Source organism: Saccoglossus kowalevskii, chromosome 20, assembly GCF_978046115.1.
Source record: "Saccoglossus kowalevskii chromosome 20, keSacKowa6.1, whole genome shotgun sequence".
NCBI classification, from domain to species: domain Eukaryota; kingdom Metazoa; phylum Hemichordata; class Enteropneusta; family Harrimaniidae; genus Saccoglossus; species Saccoglossus kowalevskii.
In genome coordinates this window covers 4698692-4718803 of record NC_140660.1, presented here as the reverse complement: position 1 = coordinate 4718803, position 20112 = coordinate 4698692, and the positions used below count along the sequence as shown (strand labels likewise).

The 20112-nt window shown below is 33.8% G+C and overlaps 1 protein-coding gene and 1 long non-coding RNA gene across 4 annotated transcripts; both read right to left on the bottom strand.

Annotated features, from left to right (window-relative positions):
- Nucleotides 1-3348: 3348 nt before the first annotated feature.
- Nucleotides 3349-12716, bottom strand: LOC102808710 (uncharacterized). Of its 2 annotated transcripts, XM_085494492.1 has the most exons (6): nt 12662-12716; nt 11565-11881; nt 10443-10519; nt 9179-9321; nt 7876-8044; nt 7110-7232 (listed from the first exon to the last, which is right to left on the bottom strand). In XM_085494492.1, the coding sequence occupies exons 2-6, from the start codon at nt 11866-11868 to the stop codon at nt 7227-7229; spliced, it is 699 nt and encodes a 232-aa protein (XP_085350618.1). In that variant the 5' UTR covers nt 11869-11881; nt 12662-12716; the 3' UTR covers nt 7110-7226. The 2 variants fall into 2 exon arrangements, with proteins under 2 accessions (XP_085350619.1, XP_085350618.1); XM_085494493.1 differs by lacking the exons at nt 9179-9321; nt 10443-10519; nt 11565-11881; nt 12662-12716 and adding exons at nt 3349-5661; nt 6423-6650 and having other exon boundaries at nt 7093-7232; nt 7876-8038.
- Nucleotides 12717-13959: 1243 nt separating this feature from the next.
- LOC146729937 (uncharacterized) lies at nt 13960-18571 on the bottom strand. Of its 2 annotated transcripts, none has more exons than XR_014927888.1 (5): nt 18463-18571; nt 17754-17860; nt 17365-17475; nt 16769-16818; nt 13960-14141 (listed from the first exon to the last, which is right to left on the bottom strand). It is a non-coding gene; the product is annotated as an uncharacterized LOC146729937 (long non-coding RNA). The 2 variants fall into 2 exon arrangements; XR_014927887.1 differs by having other exon boundaries at nt 17365-17470.
- Nucleotides 18572-20112: the final 1541 nt, after the last annotated feature.

Sequence of the window (20112 nt, the reverse complement as noted above, 5' to 3'; positions counted from 1 at the left end):
AATAAAGTATTTTACAGTATTACAATTTATATTCATAAAAAGTTTGCACATTCCAGGATGTACTCTAAACTAATCAATCAGTTTCTACTGTAATCTCGTTAAATTGTTCATTTAATAGTCAAAATGGTTTCTCCTGTTTATCAATTAAGGGCTGGTGTAGGACATTCGTTGATTTTACTTTTACAAGACCTGGACCCCACCTCCCACCACCACCAAAACCTGACACTACCCTAAAGTCACTTCTTACTTCTCTGTGTCCAAATAACATGAATCCACTGAGCATCGATGTCAACTGTTGTCTTCATTCACAAAACAAAACCTGCATAAATTGTTTTCACATTTTTTCTAAAATATATATCAAGAGCTGTAGCCAAGAGGAAATTATGTCAAAAAAATGTCCAAAATTTTACAAAAAAATACCATATTTGAACCATTAGCATAAACTTATGGAAATGACAGAAGTATATCTTTGGTCAAAATAAGTCATACTTTAATCTTTTCGCCACCAGTTTCTTTTTTTCATCACAAATTCACAAAAATAATCCTGTTTTTAGTCTGCACTTTCCTTCAGAAGATTGGGACAAAAAATAGCCAAATTTATTTTAGTAAAAACTGAAAATTTACTCAAATTTTGTCTGTTGGATCCAAAATTAGGATTCATTTCGAGGAAAATTTAAAGAATATAAAAAAAAGGCAGAATAATTGGGACGAGAAAGTCTGGTGGTGAAAAGGTTATTTATCCAAGTGCAAAATGCGCTTCTAATGGAACAAATACGGTATAGGCAAAATGTTGGGCCGTCATTTCGTTTGAAAGAAATATGACACAAAACTTTTAAATTGAAAGATGCAACAACCGCATTCTCCTAACATAGGTCAGTGACCAGGAAATGAACTGACATTTTAAATTTTATTATCTAATTATGCGTGCTCAATTAAAAGAATTGAAATGTAGGTATTTGTTAAGCAGAAAGCACTGCATTCCACCGTCGTCTCCTAGGGCTGTGTCTACTTACTATGAATCACCCATTGTCAACAATCCCCCCCCCCCCCACTGGAAAAATAGCAAAACACTGGAAAAGGTAGAAGCCAACTCTTAATTTTTGAGAAAGTTGGTCATAAATCACATGACAATGTGAATTGGTTTATTATGTAATATTATGCACTCGAGCTATTGTTCCTTGCTCCTATGAAATAGCATTATTTGTGTGTTACTGTTATGTATTTTGAGAAACTTTTCCTAATATTTTATAATAATTGCTATTTTAGAACGACTCCATAAAACTCAATGTTGAAGGAAACATGCTTTTTTTGACACCCAGATTTAAAACCCAGATTTTCGAAATAATTTAGGTCAACAAAATGGCCCATCATTCACAATATATGATTTCTACTGGCCTACAATTTGAGATATGGCATAACATCTCTGCCATAGGAACCTTTGGTAAAAGGCAAAATACTGACAAAATGGCCAGCACTAAAATACAACCATCATTTTCTTGTAAATTAGGCTTGTCACGAACATTAATATTGTTATTAATTTTGGGTTTTTATCGCTATATTCAACATTACAGTAATACAGCTGTTATCCAAATGTAATGCATAAATTATGTTAATTAGGGTCGATCTACGTTCGCACATGGTTGTTATTGACCAATCAGTGTTTTTTTAACTTCTGCTCGTGTGCAATTAAATTTCTGTTTTTTACCGCTGTATTTTACTGGAGTAGTTTTTGAAATAAATGGTATACAGGTTGTGATTGTATCATTATCAGAAACCTAACCTGTATTTCTGTGACGCTATAAGGCTGATGACTTCTCAATGTTGAAGAAAACAGGTTTTTTTGACACCTAGATTTAATTTAGATCAACAAAGTGGCCAATCATTAACAATATATGATTTCTACTGGCCTACAATCTGAGATATGGCATAATATCTCTGCCATAGGAAGCCATAGCAAAAACATTATACATTGTAATACAAATGTACTGACAATATGGCCGCAATATTTTCTTGAAAATTAGGCTGGAGACTTTTTTTTTTTTTTTTTATAAATATCCTTATATTTACTGGTAGGTACACTATATTGCAAAATGAATAAATTCTGGGTATTTGCGTTTATAAGTTTATAGGCTTCTACTTTAAACTGATTTAAGTGTTCAACCTTAATGCGACTGTTTCAAGCACAAAATGAGAGTTTACTCAGTGACTTGAGTGCAGTCACATGAGTGTATAAGTGTACATTCTATGTTTGTTCAACTGAAATGTCAACAAAATGCATCATGTGTTTAAAGTCATGCCATGGTAATTACACCCATAAGGTACCCCGGTATATAATAAAATTTTTATTGACTGGATACAGCTTTTGCTGTCCTCAGCCTTGGTTGTATTGCTTACACGACCTTGCAAGCTTGGGCGCCTCCAGCCCCCCCCCCCCATTAAACCATTAAGAATCATGGGGGGGGGGGGGGGTATTTAAAATCAATTCAAGCTAGACACCAAGGAAAAAATATGCTTGCACGGTGTTGTAGGGAACACAATTTGGCACATTCCAATATCACATATTAAGTTAGTTTGATCAGAGTGAACTCAACCCACATTTTCAATTTTGCGATCGAACTAACCGTTTCTAATTCTATCTAACTGTGGCAAATTTGCAACCAGCATTTTCAACTTTCCAATTAACTTTTGCAACTTTCCAAGACAATTTTCTGTCCTATTTTTCTACTTTCAGCAAACCTTTGTAATTTGACATTCAATTTTTGTTGACTTTTTACCTTACTTCTGCAACTTTGTAAACCAACATTTTCAACATCCCAGCTTTCAAGCTGACTTTCTTGTTGGATTTTGCAAATTTTTTGACTTTCCACTTTCTTGATTTCCTGGCTTATATTTTCAACTTTGCAACCAACTGTTCTGAATTTTCGCAATTCAACCAACATCTCTGACTCTCTAGCAAATTTTTGCAACTTTGGAAACGAACGTTTTCGATCCTTCACCAAAATTTTGTCTCCAGCTAAATTTCTTTGCCTATGCATGCAGCAAATACAGAGTTCAACTGAAAGGACTCTCCCACATGAAACTGTGAGGGCGCCAGACTTATGAAAAAAGGTCTGCAGTCTACTGCACTCATTTATATCTCGCACCCAAAGATAAATTAAGAGAGTTGAATACATTACCCGGTTAATATTACAACTTGTTTTCAACGTTGTAACTGCGGATCGCAAGTTAGCGGTGATTACTGAGTGTCATTTTTTTCAGACATTTACATCAGGAGTGAGAGTATATAATAAATTACATTGTAAAAAACATTTTTTTGTTCCATTGAAAAAGAAAATGCAACAATGAAGATTGATAGAAAGGATTTTTATTTATAGAGTGCCATGATATTAAAATTAATTAAAAAAAAAACAATACAAAAAGTTTCACATGACAAAGTTTCAATAATACCATTAAATAACACTTAAAAACAAAAGGTAAATAAATTCCACCACTAGGTGGTGCTGCGACATTGGACGGTCTTAAAAATGATCAAATTTACATTCAAAACTATACAAATTAAAATCTATTTTTATTCTGTAGGTTTTTGCAGAGGAAATTGGTTATTCAAAATCAAAATTGTTAAAAGCATAATTAATTATCCTAGCTTCCTCTGTCTGTTTCTCCGCTTGGCTCTCCGAAGTGGAGTGACAGACGGATGAAGAACGCGATATAGTGAAAGTATAATTCATGTTAAAAAGAAATCGGCATATTTTGGAAGCGCAACTAATAATTTAGCGAGTAAAAAAAATGACAATATTATTATATAAACAATATATACATTACTGTTTCCACCTTTAGTGTATATTTTAACTTTAATAGCATTGTTTGGATGCAATGAACAGAATTTGCTACAATTTACATGATTTGTGCAAAATTTTAGAGAAAACTGCAATAACAGGTTTAGCAAAAAATTATGAGTGTCACTATTGAGGTCAAAGGTTATCAGAGTAATGATTTTTGTTGAGTTGAGAATATATACAAGGCTGAATTTGATACAATAAAAAAAAAACCTGTCGAAAAACAAGCTGCTCTCTGATTGGTCTGAATGTTAGGTGCCAGTGGTAGGCAGTCAATTATATTGACACACTTTAGTGGTGAGAAGGCTGGAACCATACTACTATCACTGCCATCACAGGCAACAATTGGAAAACTGTCATCAGACTCACCAGAAGGTGAGGTCAAAATTGGTTAGAATTCTCCAGAAATCCAATGCCAAATATATCAATCTTTGCAGTATTCAGTGTCACAACCTTGATTGGTCCCCCCCTGGTTTATCCATAGGACTGCTTCATTTGTATCTATAGAAACAAACCAACTTTTAGCAAGGGACGAACCAACTAATTAATTGGGGGTTAATGAAAAACAAGAAAATACTTACTTAAAAAAAAAGAAATTGTCACTGTAATTCACACATTTCTTACACAATGAAACAAAAATAAAGCAACTCAAGAAGAGGGAAGAAAAATACTTTGACTTTTGATGATTTGACTTTCGATGGTAATTCCAATACCAGCAAATGCACGCAAATGTTTATATTTCCTTCATTGTTTTGCTTGGATGGCCCAATAGTGATATTCTCTGTTAACACTCATGGCAGTCACTAACTTTCTTTAAGATTTAAACTGAATTTACTTGCTAGAAACAAAATTTAATGAGAAAGTGAATATTTTATGGAGGGGAATTAAGACTCCCTAACCCACAGTGAACATTTTACTGAAGGGCTTTAGACCCCTTAAGTTACCATAAAAAAAGTGAGAAACTTAAGACCCCCTAAGTCACAATGAATATTTGACTGTAGGGACTTAAGACCCCCTAAGTCATAGTGACTTTCAGTAAATTTTTTTCTCACAATCATCCAGGGATCATCGATGCAAACAATTTCTAGAGGTAAAAAATTATCTGGTTTAACCTTCCCTGGTTTTATTTCAGCACATTCAGATTTTTGCAAAAAAGAAATTGAAATGCTGGAAATAAAAATTAAGCATTTTAGGTAAAAAATCTGTGATCTCATTTTAATTAAAGTGTCTGTTCTGGTGAACACTGAAAAAGTTAACAAAATGTTCGCACGTTAATAAAATAAAGTGCTACATACATAGCTCAAGTTTGAATGTTGTATAAAACAAACCACATATTTGTCATGTGACCCATTCCAGACATGACCCAGTATGACACTTCAACTGCATTGTTAACAGCTTAAAGCGAGAGGATCGTCACCTGCGCTTGTGCGGGAATTGAGTTCCAAGCAACGATGGGAAAATGCAAAGGCTCATGGGAAGATGCTTGTTGTAAACAACAACACGCTATGGCCGTTTGCCGCATGCGCAGGTGACAACTCCACGGCTTTAATTTTCACATCTACGAAATTTGTAAATTTTCAGTAATTCTCGAAATTTTTCTTGTGTGAAATTAAAGCAGTTCACAGTATTTAAGAGAAATTGCTGACGTTTTATGATTCGGCTTCCACCGCTGTAAAACTGGGAGTAGTTGACTGCGATGGTGACCTTGCAACGACCTTTGTGATGTGACCTATTGGTGTATCCGTTGGCAACGGTGTCGGTTCTACGGAAGATCCAGGAGGAGTGTTCAGTGATGATGCTTGATGTACCGGTGTAATTGGGGTTTCTGATGAGAAAGAACAAAGATGAGAAAATTTATCCATTGACCGTCAAAATTGGTTGCAACATTTTGCATTTTATGTACTTTTTCACATTAATTTGGGACCAAACGGACATAATTCCCCATTGATGACAGGTATTGATTTAAATTTTTGAAAAAATATGCAGGTTTTATTTTGTGAATGATAACGAAATTGGCACTGCATGAAAGGCATATTCACCATTTTGACATCACAGAACAGAACACTAGAGGGCGCAATTTGCAGGAACTGTATTTTCATGTATTTTAACAAAAATTTCTTAATGAGCATAATTTCCAATCATCCACTGATCCTGATCAAAATATTTTTTTTATTTTCAATTATGATAAATTATTATAAATTATGATAAACATTATGCGGGTTATTTTTACGAATTGTGACTTTGGTAAATTCAACATTTTATTTAGGTCTTAACACACACTTGAGATGTTAAATTATGAACATTTCTAGCAACAAATTTTTTAATAACTGTTTATAGTATAATTCATTCTTTGAAGAACAACAATGTCAGCCTCCTTCTCATTTCACAAAATCAAAATGCATAATTTTATTCAGAATTTTTCAAAATTTTTGAATCAAGATGTACTTTTTTTGAAAATTCTGACCGAGAACTATAGCCAATTAAATAAAATTTGTAGAGTCACAACACCAGCGGAGGAAAGGAGGAAGAATTATGATGTTAAAAATTATTCTGAGTATTCAAATAGTTATTATTCATTGTACTTACCGATAAGGGAAGGAGCAATGGAGACTGACTTACTCCGTCCGCTGCTAGCACTTGACTTGGCATGGGGCCGTCGAAGACCGCCCTCTTGTGATGGAACTTTTATCGGAGGCAAGGGCTGTGATTGGGCAAAGCCTTCCATGCTTTTACTCCTCAACCGACTCCCGTGACCCGCACTGCTCGGTTGTAGGTACAGCGTGGATGGCGGTGTCTGCACTTCTGTTACCCCACCTATGCCAAAATAAAATAAGTAATTGACATAACTGGTATTATACATTTGACTCCAAAAACAATAAAATTCTTTGACAAAAATATGCCCCTTTAACCATGGTGACAACAACTTGTAATTGTTTGTTTTCTATACTGCTGTAGAATACTTTATTTTCACTTGGAATTAATTTTCGATATTTTCGCTGAAGGAGTGATTCAGTGAAAATAAAATCCAGCGAATATACGTTTTTCCTATATCAACTTGTCAAAAATCAGTGAAAATAAATTCCATACAAAACACCCCAAAAAAGATCTCAATCTTGGTGAAAACACAACTACAGAGGGCGCAATGTTACAAGGAAATCGGAGTTTTCCGATTCGCCTTTCTCATGCTTTAAATTAATTTGGCAAAAGTGGAGTAAAAATGCACTCCCAGGGAATGACAACTCTCCCCTTGACTTACCTGGTGTTGAGTGTGGTCTTCTAGGTTTGGTATTAGGAGACGGATTGGCTGATGGTCTTGCGATTGTCATGTACGAGCGGAGATTGGTATTGGAGGCATTTACTAGTCTGTCATCACTGTAGGACGGTTTGATATTAGCACTGAGAAACAAAAACATTTATAAAACATTAGATTACGCAACAACACCACATGTGATCAGTGATTCAGTGGTAATATTTTTATTAGAAAAAAATACAAGGTGTACAAGAGGTGTCTTGATTGTAATTAACTCAATTTGGAATTTATTTTCGCTATTTTTGCTGAAGGGATGATTCCGTGAAAATAAAATCCAGCGAATATACATTTTTTCCTATATTTTACATTAATCTCATCAAAAATCAGTGTAAATAAATTCCAAGCAAAACGCCCAAAAAGCCTTTTCAGCGAAAATAAATTCCAGCGAAAATAAAGTATTCCACAGTATTTAACTTTTTGCCTGTGAAATTTGTTGGCAAGCTCAAAGTGAAAAATTGAAATTTTATTTCACATGTGCTTTACTGACTACCGGTAATTAACTTGATGAGAGGTATTTTTTTTTTAAAATAGGAGCATTTTTTTTTAAACTTGAGTAATTTTTTAAAACTGAAATATTTTATTAAAACTGAGATATTTTTTAAAACTTCAGCAACCACAAAAATGCAGAAAGACAAATCAAGGTTATAAGCTTAAAAAAAACTTTTTAAAAAAATAATTTACCATAATATCATAAAAGTTTGCAAAAATTAAAGAAAAACATCTTCATACCCGAGTGGATGGTCTCTGAGTAGACTTGCTAGCATGGATAGACGCTGGCGTTGGTGCTGGTACCGTATTCATAGGTGTGCCCTCACGTAGTGGGGTCATTGTCCTACTAATCATTTTAGGGGGTCTGTAATTGTTACTTATTTTACCAGTATACTTGGAAAGATAACCCCTGAAAATAAAACAAAAATGAAAATCACGTAAGTCTTTCAAATCTTAACTTGCAGTGACAACGATCAAAGCGAGCACTGTAAATATTGAACGACAGAATATATCAATTCAAAACAGTGACGATAGATCTGATTCTTTTTTTCCACTCATTAAATTTTCAACAAGGCATCTAGATATGTCATTTTTTGCTGTTCTTTTAAATTTGTGGAAAAAAAATCAGTGAAAACAAACTCCATACATAACACCCAAAAAGTCTTTTCAGCAAAAATTGAATTGAAATTGAATCTTTCATACGCTAAACAGCCCTTTATGATTACTATAAAATATTTTAGCTGGAATTAATTTTTGCTAAAATATTTTTATAGGTGTTTTGTATGAAAATTAATTTCACTGATTTTTGATGAGTTGAATGTAAAATATAGAAAAAAGGTATATTCTCTGGATTTTATTTTTACTGAATAACTCATTCACCAAAAAGAGCGAAAATAAAGTATTTTACAGTTTATCCAAGAATATTGTGAAACAGCAAATTATGTAACTCTAGAGGGCACTAGACACAGCAATACGACAAATGCTCCTAAACGCTATGATCACTGTTTACATAATAATAACAAGCAGCCTGTCAGCTGAGATAGCTCCGCTGTTAGCAATGCACATTTCAATTAAAGAACATTAGAAAATGAACAATATGTATAGTATCAAAGCAACCAGCTTGCTGTTTTCAACAAGAATTCAAAAATATCACTTTTTACCAAAAATTACAAAAATAATAATTGAAGATATCACCACAAAATTAACAAATCTGAAAGAAGTCCACATGTAGTACCTATATATGTAATATAAAATCAATCAGACTTGTGTTTTTTTAAAAGAAGTTGAAAATATCACTTTTTACCAAAAATATTCACCAAAATTAGAAAATTGAAGATATCATCATGAAACGAACAAATCTGAGAGAGGTCTACCCAAGGTACATATACACCAAGTATCAAAGCATTCAGGCTTGTAGTTTTCAAGAAGAAGTTGAAAAAGTAAAACATTGTCATGGACAACGAGGGACAATCACTCATATGATAAGCTCCGCTCGACAAAGTCAACAGTGGAGCTAAAATAAAGTGAGGAAAAGTCAACTTACTTTCCTTTCCATGAATAAATAGGTTTGATTAGAAATATTCCAGATTCTTCCTCTATCATTGAGAGCGTATCCATAAGTATGTGCGCTAGTCGTAATCTTTCTTCTCCCATTTCATCCATTCTGTTGTTCCATCGCTGTGCTCTCTGGTGAAAACAAAATGGCGGTCAGATTAAGAAAAGGCAATATTTATGCACCAAAAATTTTTATCATATTTTCAGGGACATATAATTTTGTTATTGTTATTTCATTTTCATTTTTTAAATCAACAATATATCTAGCAGTAAGAATAATGGACATTGAAAGGCCTGTGTAAAAAAATATTGTTTCTTTTCAAGTGTTGCTGTCAACGGCTCTCAACAAGTTCTGGTACAGTTGTTTTTATTGGTTTTTACGTCCCAAATTAGATAGCAGGACTACAAATATTACAGCAGATATTGCATGCCACAGTTACAAATATACATTGTATATGTGTAGATTTTAACAACAAAAAGTTAAATAGACAAATCGAAAATATGTAATGCAGTACCAATAGATAGGGATTAAAGACATTTTCAATTATTTTTGTATTTTTTTGTAAGGTTGAGAAAAAAAAAATATCTCTGTTTCTCGTTTCTGTGCACATCATTTTGAACTATGCGCCTCAGACGTTTTTTTTCCTTCTAAAACATTCCAAAATGCGCTTGTACTCGCACTTGACACAAATTTCCCCATTTTAGCTCAGTAATCAAAAAGAAAAAAGAAAATGTCTTGCCACCTCATTTTAAAATTTCCATGAAACAAGAAACAGAGGATTTTTTTCCCTGCCTTAATTTATGTTTTAATTTTGAGCTATTTGTACATATTATTTCCCATCGTCTGCCGATTTTGATCCATTCTATGACAAAAGTTGACCAATGCTTTTAAAAGGTTAAAGCGCGGTGGTCGTCGCCCAGTGCACGTTCGAATTTCATGTAAACATACAATGTATTTTACACGCGTTGTATACGTCGCTTTGAGTCCCATATCGAACAGGACGTGGCACGACGACCACCGGCCTTTTCGACATTCAGCAAAACATGTTGCCCTTTAAATGTGTTGTTGTTCAATTCAGATTACGATAGTTTTCAGTAACAGTAAATAAATTTAAACTGTAATGACCTTCATTTCATAGTAAATACATCTAATGAATTAATGAACTTTGAACTTGTATTCCCATAATTCCATGCTGCAATCCCAGGGATTGAGGAATGTCAGTTTAATATGTTTTACAACTTTTACCACTTACTGTGTTTTGTAATGCCTCCATTTTGTCCAATAAATTAAACACATCGTCATCTAAGTTCTGACTCTGACGTACGCCCTCTGGAAGAAAAAAAAAACGGAACAAAAATATTGACGATTACTGATGTTACAAAGTTAAAACAAGCATCTTGGGAATGACATTCCTGGGAAATATGACATACCAGGGCAAGGTGTCCATGAGGTATATGGCATCATAGAGTATGCCGTCCGAGGGCCATGGTGTTTTGTTTCTAGGACATGGTGTTCGGGGGGTAAGGTGTCATAAAGGAATGACACTCAATTCACATTTCCAATGACTTGTGATTGATAAATTTCTACTGTACCATCAAAATGACGTAGATTGGATGAAATAAGTTGTTTATCATTTAGAATTTAGAAAATGTCTAAAAAGTAAATATTTTTATTTATCACTGATTGAAACAATATTGATGCACAGTGAACGGTGTTTGTAAATACACCAATAAGTTACAGAAGCCCTCTGTTGCTAAACGGTGTGGTGTGTTGGATACATTAGTGATATATGCTAATACACAACATGGTAGGCCACAAGCTAACTTTTTCAACACCAATTCCCTCTTTTCATCAAAATTCATAAAATAGTCGTATTTATAGTCTGCACTTTCCTTCAGAAGATTGAGACAAAAATAGACAATTTTTTGAGTAAGAACTGAAAATTGAATCAAATTTTGTCTGTCGGCTCCAAAATCCAAGTTCATTTCAAGAAATGTTGAAGAATATAAGAAAAAGTGCCGAAAAATTCGGGCGAGAAAGTCTGGAGGTGAAATAGGCAATTTTTTTGAGTAATAACTGAAAATTTAAAAAAAAATTTGTCTGTCGGCTCCAAAATTCAAGTTCATTTCAAGAAATGATGAAGAATATACGAAAAAGTCCAGAAAAATTCGAGCGAGAAAGTCTGGAGGTAAAAAGGTTAAGGACAACGTCACACATGATACCCTACGGCCGTTTAACTTCTCCGGTATGATAAGCAAAAATTAAACATACTATAATATTTTTACGACATGTATTGGTCAAATGAATCCTAAACTAGATTTGTGATGTCACTGAAAGCCCAAATATGGGCAATAATAATCTCATTTACGCATACCTTCTATTTGTTTCATCTGTACATGGTGCGTATATTTTTTAACGAGATGAACTAATCGTTGTGACGGCAAATCAACGTACTGCTCCATCGCATCCACTGCATTGTTGTAAACCTCACTCTGTACCTTCTCAGATGCCACGCCTTTCTTAAGAGCACGCTGGTTACGTTCCCAGTCCAACCGTGTGAACATAATGGCCGAATCCTGCTCACGACTTGGTAAGTTTGAACCATAACGTCCGGAAGTTGCGGTAGCTGCATTCAATTCACGTTGCAGTTCAGTTATCATATCCTGCATCTCCATCATAACAGCATTATGACTAAAAAAAACAATTAAAAACATTTCAAACATGGCTATAATTATAATATTATTATACATCTGTCACCGTAACGCCATAAGTTACAGCGTGCCGTAATTTTGCGATATTTTACGGGGTATTTTCATCCTATCATATTAGGAAATTCGAATTCCAAATATGGAATGATTATGCGTGTAAGTGTCCTCTAAGAATAAAAACAAACATGGCTGCCACCAGGGTTTGACTGGACTCCATACAAAGGAGTTCGCTGATTCTGTTCTAAACTTTTTAGATTTCAGCATTCCCATGATGTATCCTTGGTAGGAAAAGATGTATAATAATAAGGTTATTATGAAGATACCTCAAAGTATGCACTCAGACAGTACTCTGCCGCATCAACCTCTGTCTTCGTGCATACTTTGAGGTAACCTCGTAATAACCTTATATTATTTTTATATTGTGCATATATTCGTAGCATATTTACACATGTAACTTTCAAAAGTATTTTTATGGAGGGTTTGAAAGATTGCAGGATGACATTTTGAGTTTTTCAGAGCATGATTTTTCCAGTTTTTTTTATATCAGATCAGTTCTTTCCTAGATTCACTAATTTGCAATCAAATTTCTAGAAATGTGGGTTTCTCTTGGGATTTCGTGATCATCTCACAATTCATGTGATTTCATCAATTCTCGCGAGATCTTCATCTTATATCACACCCCTTGCTTACCCTTATCTCATAAACCCTTGGTTTACAATATGTTAATTAGTGTCAATTATTCAAGATTTGGAGAAACACTTACCCGGTACTTCAACTGTTCTTCATATTCCTTTTTGTCTCGTTTCTTCTCATTTTTACTGTAATGACAAACATAAACACAAGATGCATTAATATAAATACAAAATACTTTTCTAAAAAAAAGGTAAATGTATTTTACATGAATAATCATAATATGGAATCCTTAACCAACTCCACACAAGAGGGCGCCATTTTTCTAAGAAAAAATGACGGAATTTATTTTGATCAAAATTTGAAAGGGAAAACTGATTCGCTAATTCAAGATGTCGCTAATGACTTTATTATAAATTCAAAATGGCCACCAAACGTCTTCTTTTCTCCACCGTACTGACATGATGGATACACATTATTGAAAAGTAAATTAACACAAAAAAATAAACGTACTCATTGTGGTCATTATTTCAATGAAAATAAATAAATAAAAGTGATACTAATATATTATTACGGAAATTAGTAGTAATTAGTAATTTTTGAGTCCCAATATAAAAGGTCAATATTCTGGATGTAACGCAGCAACGATACCGGCTTTTTAAATCGCTGTTGAATCAGTTTTTTTATGATTGCAAACAAAATCAAATTACACTTGACAGTTTTTCTTTGCTTTTATGGAGATGATAACTGCGTATTTGTTTTGATGCGTGACAGACAAGTATTGTGAAAACAGGAAATCAACAATGACAAGAGAGATTTGCTCAATCAACATTTCACTATTACGTCATTTTACCACAATTTGCTAAAATTGCATGTCGCTTTTTCAACATGTTTTACAGTATGTTGTGGGAAGTGGCAAAAGATTTTTTATAAGACACAAATCGGCTAGTTCCATAACAAATTTGAAAACCAATATTCACAAATAATAACTTTTTTTGTCTGTTCAGTTCAACAAAATTGATGATGAAATTTGAAAAAAAGTTCCGAAATATTGTAGAAATATTTTTGGCAGGAAAAACATTAAGGACTATCACAATGAATGTTAAAATGGCAATATTTCAACTTTTTGGCAACTTTTACAAGAAATACTGTATATACTTTATTTTAGCTGCTATTTATTTTCTCTAAAAAGACTTTTAGGCTGTTTTGTATGGAGTTTATTTTCATGAGTTTTGATGAGTTGAAAAATATAGAAAAAAACGATATATTCGATGGATTTCATTTTCACTGAATCATTTTTTCAGCGAAAATAGCAAAATTAGTTCCAAGCAAAAATAACGTATTTTACAGTATATCCAAGAAAATTATGTAACAGCAAATTATTAAAATATAACTCTGACACCAGAGGGCGCAGTGCGGGTGCAGTACATTTCAACTTACAGTTTACTGAGTGCATCTTGTAAATCCCTCACTACAAGTTCTGTCATGGAGGACATGTTGCTTTCTTCTCGATGTACAGACTGCGTATCGGCCGCCATTGTTGGCTGTGAATGCTGTGTTGTCAGCGTCTGATTGGTCATTCAACGTGATCCCAGCGACGACACTCGTGGATCCTGTTTTCGAACACACACAACACGTATTGGATAATTAGTCTCTGAATTATCACTATTCGTATCGTTGCCATTAACAACAGATTCAATATTCTGATTACGCTCCGTGCAGACAGATAACTGCAAACTTGGTTTCTGAGTTATTGGTCTCGTCGGCCGATAAAAACTAGACTGACGAGACCAACCAGTTCGGGTCAGTCGCCGGGCAGTTTCAGATAAATTCTTCCTGCCAGGCTGTCTAGCCGGTGCCGTCTTTGCGCGGCCGCCATGAAATGCGCACTTCCGTCCAGAGCACACCAACATAACTGAAGATTTCAAAATTAATAATACGAAACTTTGTATCTAAGTAAGCCTTCCAGTGTTACAGCCGTGTAACCATGTTGTGTTCGTTTTGTCGTCTACATGCCGATTATTCTATGTAGTACATATCTAATAACAACATATACTCCTAAAAGACAGTTAGTTTTTATGACGCCCCATTGCGGCCTTTGAGTATGCATACTATAATAGGTAAGGCCATACAAAACAAATGTATTGTTATGCAAATCATCATGGTGTGAATTTTATGTGGTGATTTTTAGAGATGTCTGTGACTTCATTCGATTTGTGACATTTTTATGGGATTATGGGAAAAATATATCATTATATGTTTTGTAATTCTCAAAGCAACACAATTTTTTGTAGTTTTGATAGAAATTGAATTTAGGAGCAGTTTTGTGAATTAAAATTATTTCATTATCAAGGCTTGATCTTTGGAGTTGAGAAAGCTCCCTTTTTCAAGGCCAAAATTTGATAAAACTGCCTTGGTGTATATATGTAGAAATAAAATAGGATATGTTTGTAATTTTTAGAAGGGCATCAAGACAAACTTTGAGAACATTTCATGACCTCTAAAGGTCACACATCCTGGTACTTTCGTAGAGATGAAAATCAAAAAAGTTTTCATTTTAATTTATTTTATTGATATTTTATTGATTTCCTAGACTTAACTATCTGTTTTAGCGACTAGAGTAAAATATTAGTGTAAGAAATAGAAATATTTCTGTTAGGAGCACATTAATATGCCACAATTTTGTATGTTTGTGATGATGTCATACCAACGAAAGTACCAGGATGTGTGACCTTTAGTGTTCATGAAAATGGTCTATTTTTAATACCTTTGATTCCTCTACGATGTTCAAGTCATAATTTTTCTCATTTTGGTGCAAAATTGCGCATATTTTGTTGTATTTCTAGTTTTGTTTTGATAACTCACAGTGACTGCACAAAAGAACAGTACGGTAATATTGCAGTAAGAGACACTATTTTGCTAACAATATAGCTAACAATGTAACCATTTCTTTCTGTGGCAACACTTTGTGGAATTTATTTTGTTATGTTAGCAAAACAGTGTTTCATATTTCCATATTGTAGTTTCATTTTTTGTTTGCGGTCACAGTCATTCTTTGTTTATTTTAGACCAGATGGAAATGATTTTTTCATTATCTAAAGGTCTTGATAGAAATTTTTGAAAAAATGATAAAATTTTATTAAAAGTTTATTTTGTGAAACATAACCAAAAGTTTAATTTGGTGTTTGAAACTATTTCACAACCTGCGTCCACTGCACAAGGACTTGACATCTTGTAAACAACTTAACCTCTATAAAACACAACAAAAGGCTAGAATTTTATCTCCCAAAATGAAACACAAAAGTACTTTTGTTGCAATTAATTGTTTCCATTCAGCTACATTTTATTACACTGTCCTTACAATGTAGCTGAAATGACCTTACACTTTCACTGACTGTGACATTAAATGTCACATGATCTATTCCAAGACTTTTGATTGGAGGATAGTTAATTAATATTCAATACCTGAGAAAACCAAGAAGTAACACCTTCATGTAAATTTTCTGTTTGACATTAAACTGCATTTGATGCGAAATATTTTTCAAAACATTTTATTTTATCACGAGACATGTAGGTGTGTGGTAGCAGAGACTGTTATGACAACCACATTGCCATGGCGATTGATGAATATAAAATGCTCTCCACTTTTACTGACACAATTATGCATGCTAATATTCTAGGAATATTCATCAGATTATGGTAATACTGCAGAGGTTGAACATCACAGAGGAATCAAATGCAATAAGCTCCTTTCATGACCCCTAAAGGTCACACATCCTGGTACTTTGTTAGTATGACATCATCACTAACAAAAGATTTTTACACAAGTAACTGCAACAAATACTCAAGTCTTGGAAATTGTGCTGAAAAATCGATAAAATAAACCCATTTTTGATTTTTATACTGACGAAAGAACCAGGATGTGTGAGCTTTAGAGGTCATGAAAATGAAATATTACAACTGTTTGAATGATTGAATATTCCTGGTTGAAATTTTGACAAAATTATTTTTTTGGATAATTTCTTGATTTTAGGCATAATTCCCCATTTCTGTTGACTACATTCAAGCAACAAATAAATGTGCTCCCAGGGACACCACAGTCAAAGCTACAAGTCAATAGGATTGTTGAGTGTTATGTGGGTTTTTTTTTTCATGATTAGTGCTCAACCCAGAACTATAATAATGCAACAAAACAGATTTTCATGCCAACTAAGGTTACATAATCCGTTTAAATACTTACGAATTCATTGTCGATAAGGGAAGACAGAATTTCTGATATTTCACGTAAAACTAGAACAAAAAAAAACAAAACAATCATTTACTACTTTGCAAGTAACAGGACAACAATTGAGGGAATCAATAATTAGTAACCATGACAACAGACTAGAGAAAATAAAGCGGTTAACAGTATGGACAATGATGAGTGATTTTCCGTTCACTGTAAGACCTCGCGTAATGCCCGAAGGACGTGGATGAGGCGCCTGCCACATAAAGCAAATGATTAGTTTTTGAACTTTAATTTCTCTTTCTTATTGTTCAACGTCGAAATATGGCGTTGAGATACCTTTACTTCATCAATATTGTCCATCATCAAATGTATATAGCACATTAGTAGGTGTAAAAACTCAAAACAATATTTTCGCATTTGTTGAATCTTTGACTAGTTTTTACGCTTGATTTCACGGATAAAACGAGATCTTGCGGTGAACAGAAAATGATATATTGAGGGAATCAAAGAGTAACCATGGCAACAACAAAGCAAAATTGAAGTGATTTACAGTATAAATCATGAAAATCTAGAATTAAAAACAGATTAGATTCTCTGATTTGACTCACTTTTATGGACGTCTTGGCTCATCTCAGTGATTTGCAAATGAATCGTTCTGTCTTTGTCGAACTCGACGTTGGACGCCGTGTCCTGAAGCTGCTCAGCGTGGGACATCTATTCTCCAGTGATAAATGTGACAGAAAATCATAAATCAGTTGGTTGTCATAGAAACAGTTATAGCCATATAATGAAAAAAGTGTTTAAATATAAACATCACTATGACTCCATAAACACAGATTTTTCTACTTTTTAGTCTACAGTTTATTGTTTACCTTGTTTAAATTTTCAAAAAATTAGAAAAAAAAATATGCTGGATTATTCTGTGACAAAAGGTGACAAAAGTTGATCTTGATGTTACAAGGGTTAAAGTTCAAAGGTTAATTGATATGATGCATACCTTTTTCTGTGAGTATTTTGACAAGCTCATCTCTGAAGTCCGTCACTGTCTGGTAAGTTTTCAAATACTCCTGTACAACAGGATGGCCAGATATTGAGACAGATCTCCTGAAATAGACAAATAAAAGATATTATTAAAAAGTGTTCAGATTTCAGGTGGGCAAAGCAAATGAACTTGAACTACAATAAGACTTTTGACATGAATTCCTGTATTTAAGTTTATCTATACTGGTTTCTGGGAAATGGATAACCAAATATGGAAAATGGGTATCAAAATATGGACAAGAGGTACCCAAACATGGTCAAGGGGTACCCAAACATAGACAAGGGATACTGAAATATGGACTACGGGTACCTATATATGAACAATGGTTGCCCAAATATGAACAAAGGATGCCCAAATATGAGCAATGATTGCTCAAATATGAACAAAGGATGCCCAAATATGGGCAATGGTTGCCCAAATATGAACAAAGGATGCCCAAATATGGGCAATGATTGCTCAAATAAGAACAATAGTTGCTCAACTATTAACAATAGTTGCCCATATATGGACAATGGTTGCCCAAATATGAACAATAGATTCCCAAATATGGGCAATGGTTACCCAAATACAGACAATGATTACTCAAATATTACCAATGACTGCCCATATACAGACACTGATTGCCCAAATATGGGCAATGGTTTAATTAATTAGTTAGACTCACCTGGATGATGCAGCACTGCCAACTGTCATGGGTGATGTTGTGGCATCAATGTGATCAACAGAAGCTGGAAATAAACAACAACAAGTAAACAACCATGGAATCAAACAATGCAACAACAGTATTAACATTTTACAAAGATTTTATGTAGCCAGACTTAAATGCTAGAAGGTTAATAAAAAATACCTTTAAAAGACTTTACCCCATTGAAATATTTTAAAACAATTGGAAATTGTGCAAAAAAAAATATCCGACTCCAAAATTATCAGCAAAATAAATTCATAAAAATCAATTACCCACCCTCTCCCACCCCCCAAAACCAAAAAATTACATTTTCTGACCCTCTATAATAACATGAGTCTATCTCTAAGGAGTACCTATTTTTAGCCCTGTACTTTTACGGATCATACCATAATTTTTCGGGTAAGTCAACTACACAAATTGATGAGATTATTTCACTGGAAATATACTTTTAACAAACAATAACAATACATCCACAGTACCACAATCTATAGATGAGAACAGAATGACATCAAAACACTACCATACAAGAGCACCCTCTATGGGTAGAAATGACCAAGAACGCATTATATACAGTGGTCCCTCTAACAGAACTGAATTTGTATCCTGAGTCAAAATAGAATCCCAAAATCAAATTTAGTCTACTGTAAAATGATTAATTTTCACTGGGTTTAAATTTCGCTGATTTAGAATTTCAGGCATATTCAGTCAGTTTTAAATTCACGGTTTTATCATTTACATAATGCTAAATTTGACATATTCACTGGGTTTTAATTTAGCGCATTTTCCAGTCATCGAAATAAGCAAAATTAAAACCAAATGAATAATTAACCCCTTTACAGTATTTATTGACTGCTGGGGAGGTTGGTCAGACAGTGGAAATTGTATTTGAATGTGTCAGTGATTTGAGAAACAAACAAAAATGTTGTGAACCCTGATTTTATTTGTTATTTACACTTATATCTGAAAATTACAAATTCTATAACTATAGTGAGATGTTCAAGTTCACTATCAATGTATGATTTTTTGTCAATGACTCACCAGTGAATTAACATAAATAGTTGCATTACAGCAAATACTTGTACATCGGTGGAGAATCATATTGACGTAGAGGGCACACTGATTACATATTACATAATACATAGAAAGTACTACAATTTATAAATAAATTTCGACACCACTTGACAAAACATGAACAACGGTTTCAAACACTAATAAACAAAAGCGCCCTCTATGGGAAGGTAAATTATAAAAAGTGCCCTCTATAGGAAGAAATGACCACCACATACTCATAATAAATATGAGTATACAGTTCTACAATCTATAGACATCACCACAATGTGAAGACAACAGAAAGAGCCCTCTATGGGCAAAAAATTATAAACAGCGCCCTCTGTGGGCAATAATGACCACCACATACTCATAACAAATATACAGTACTACAATCTAAAGACAAAATGGGAAGAGAACTGAAAGTGCCCTCTATGGCCAGAGAGTACCATTACATACCCATAATACCCTTTGAAGTTAATTTCACCAGCTCCGCGTAGTCACTGTCGCTATTACCCTGGAGACTAGCTGTGTGACTATCGTAACTATTCATATCACTATCGCTAATGTCTAAAAACTGAC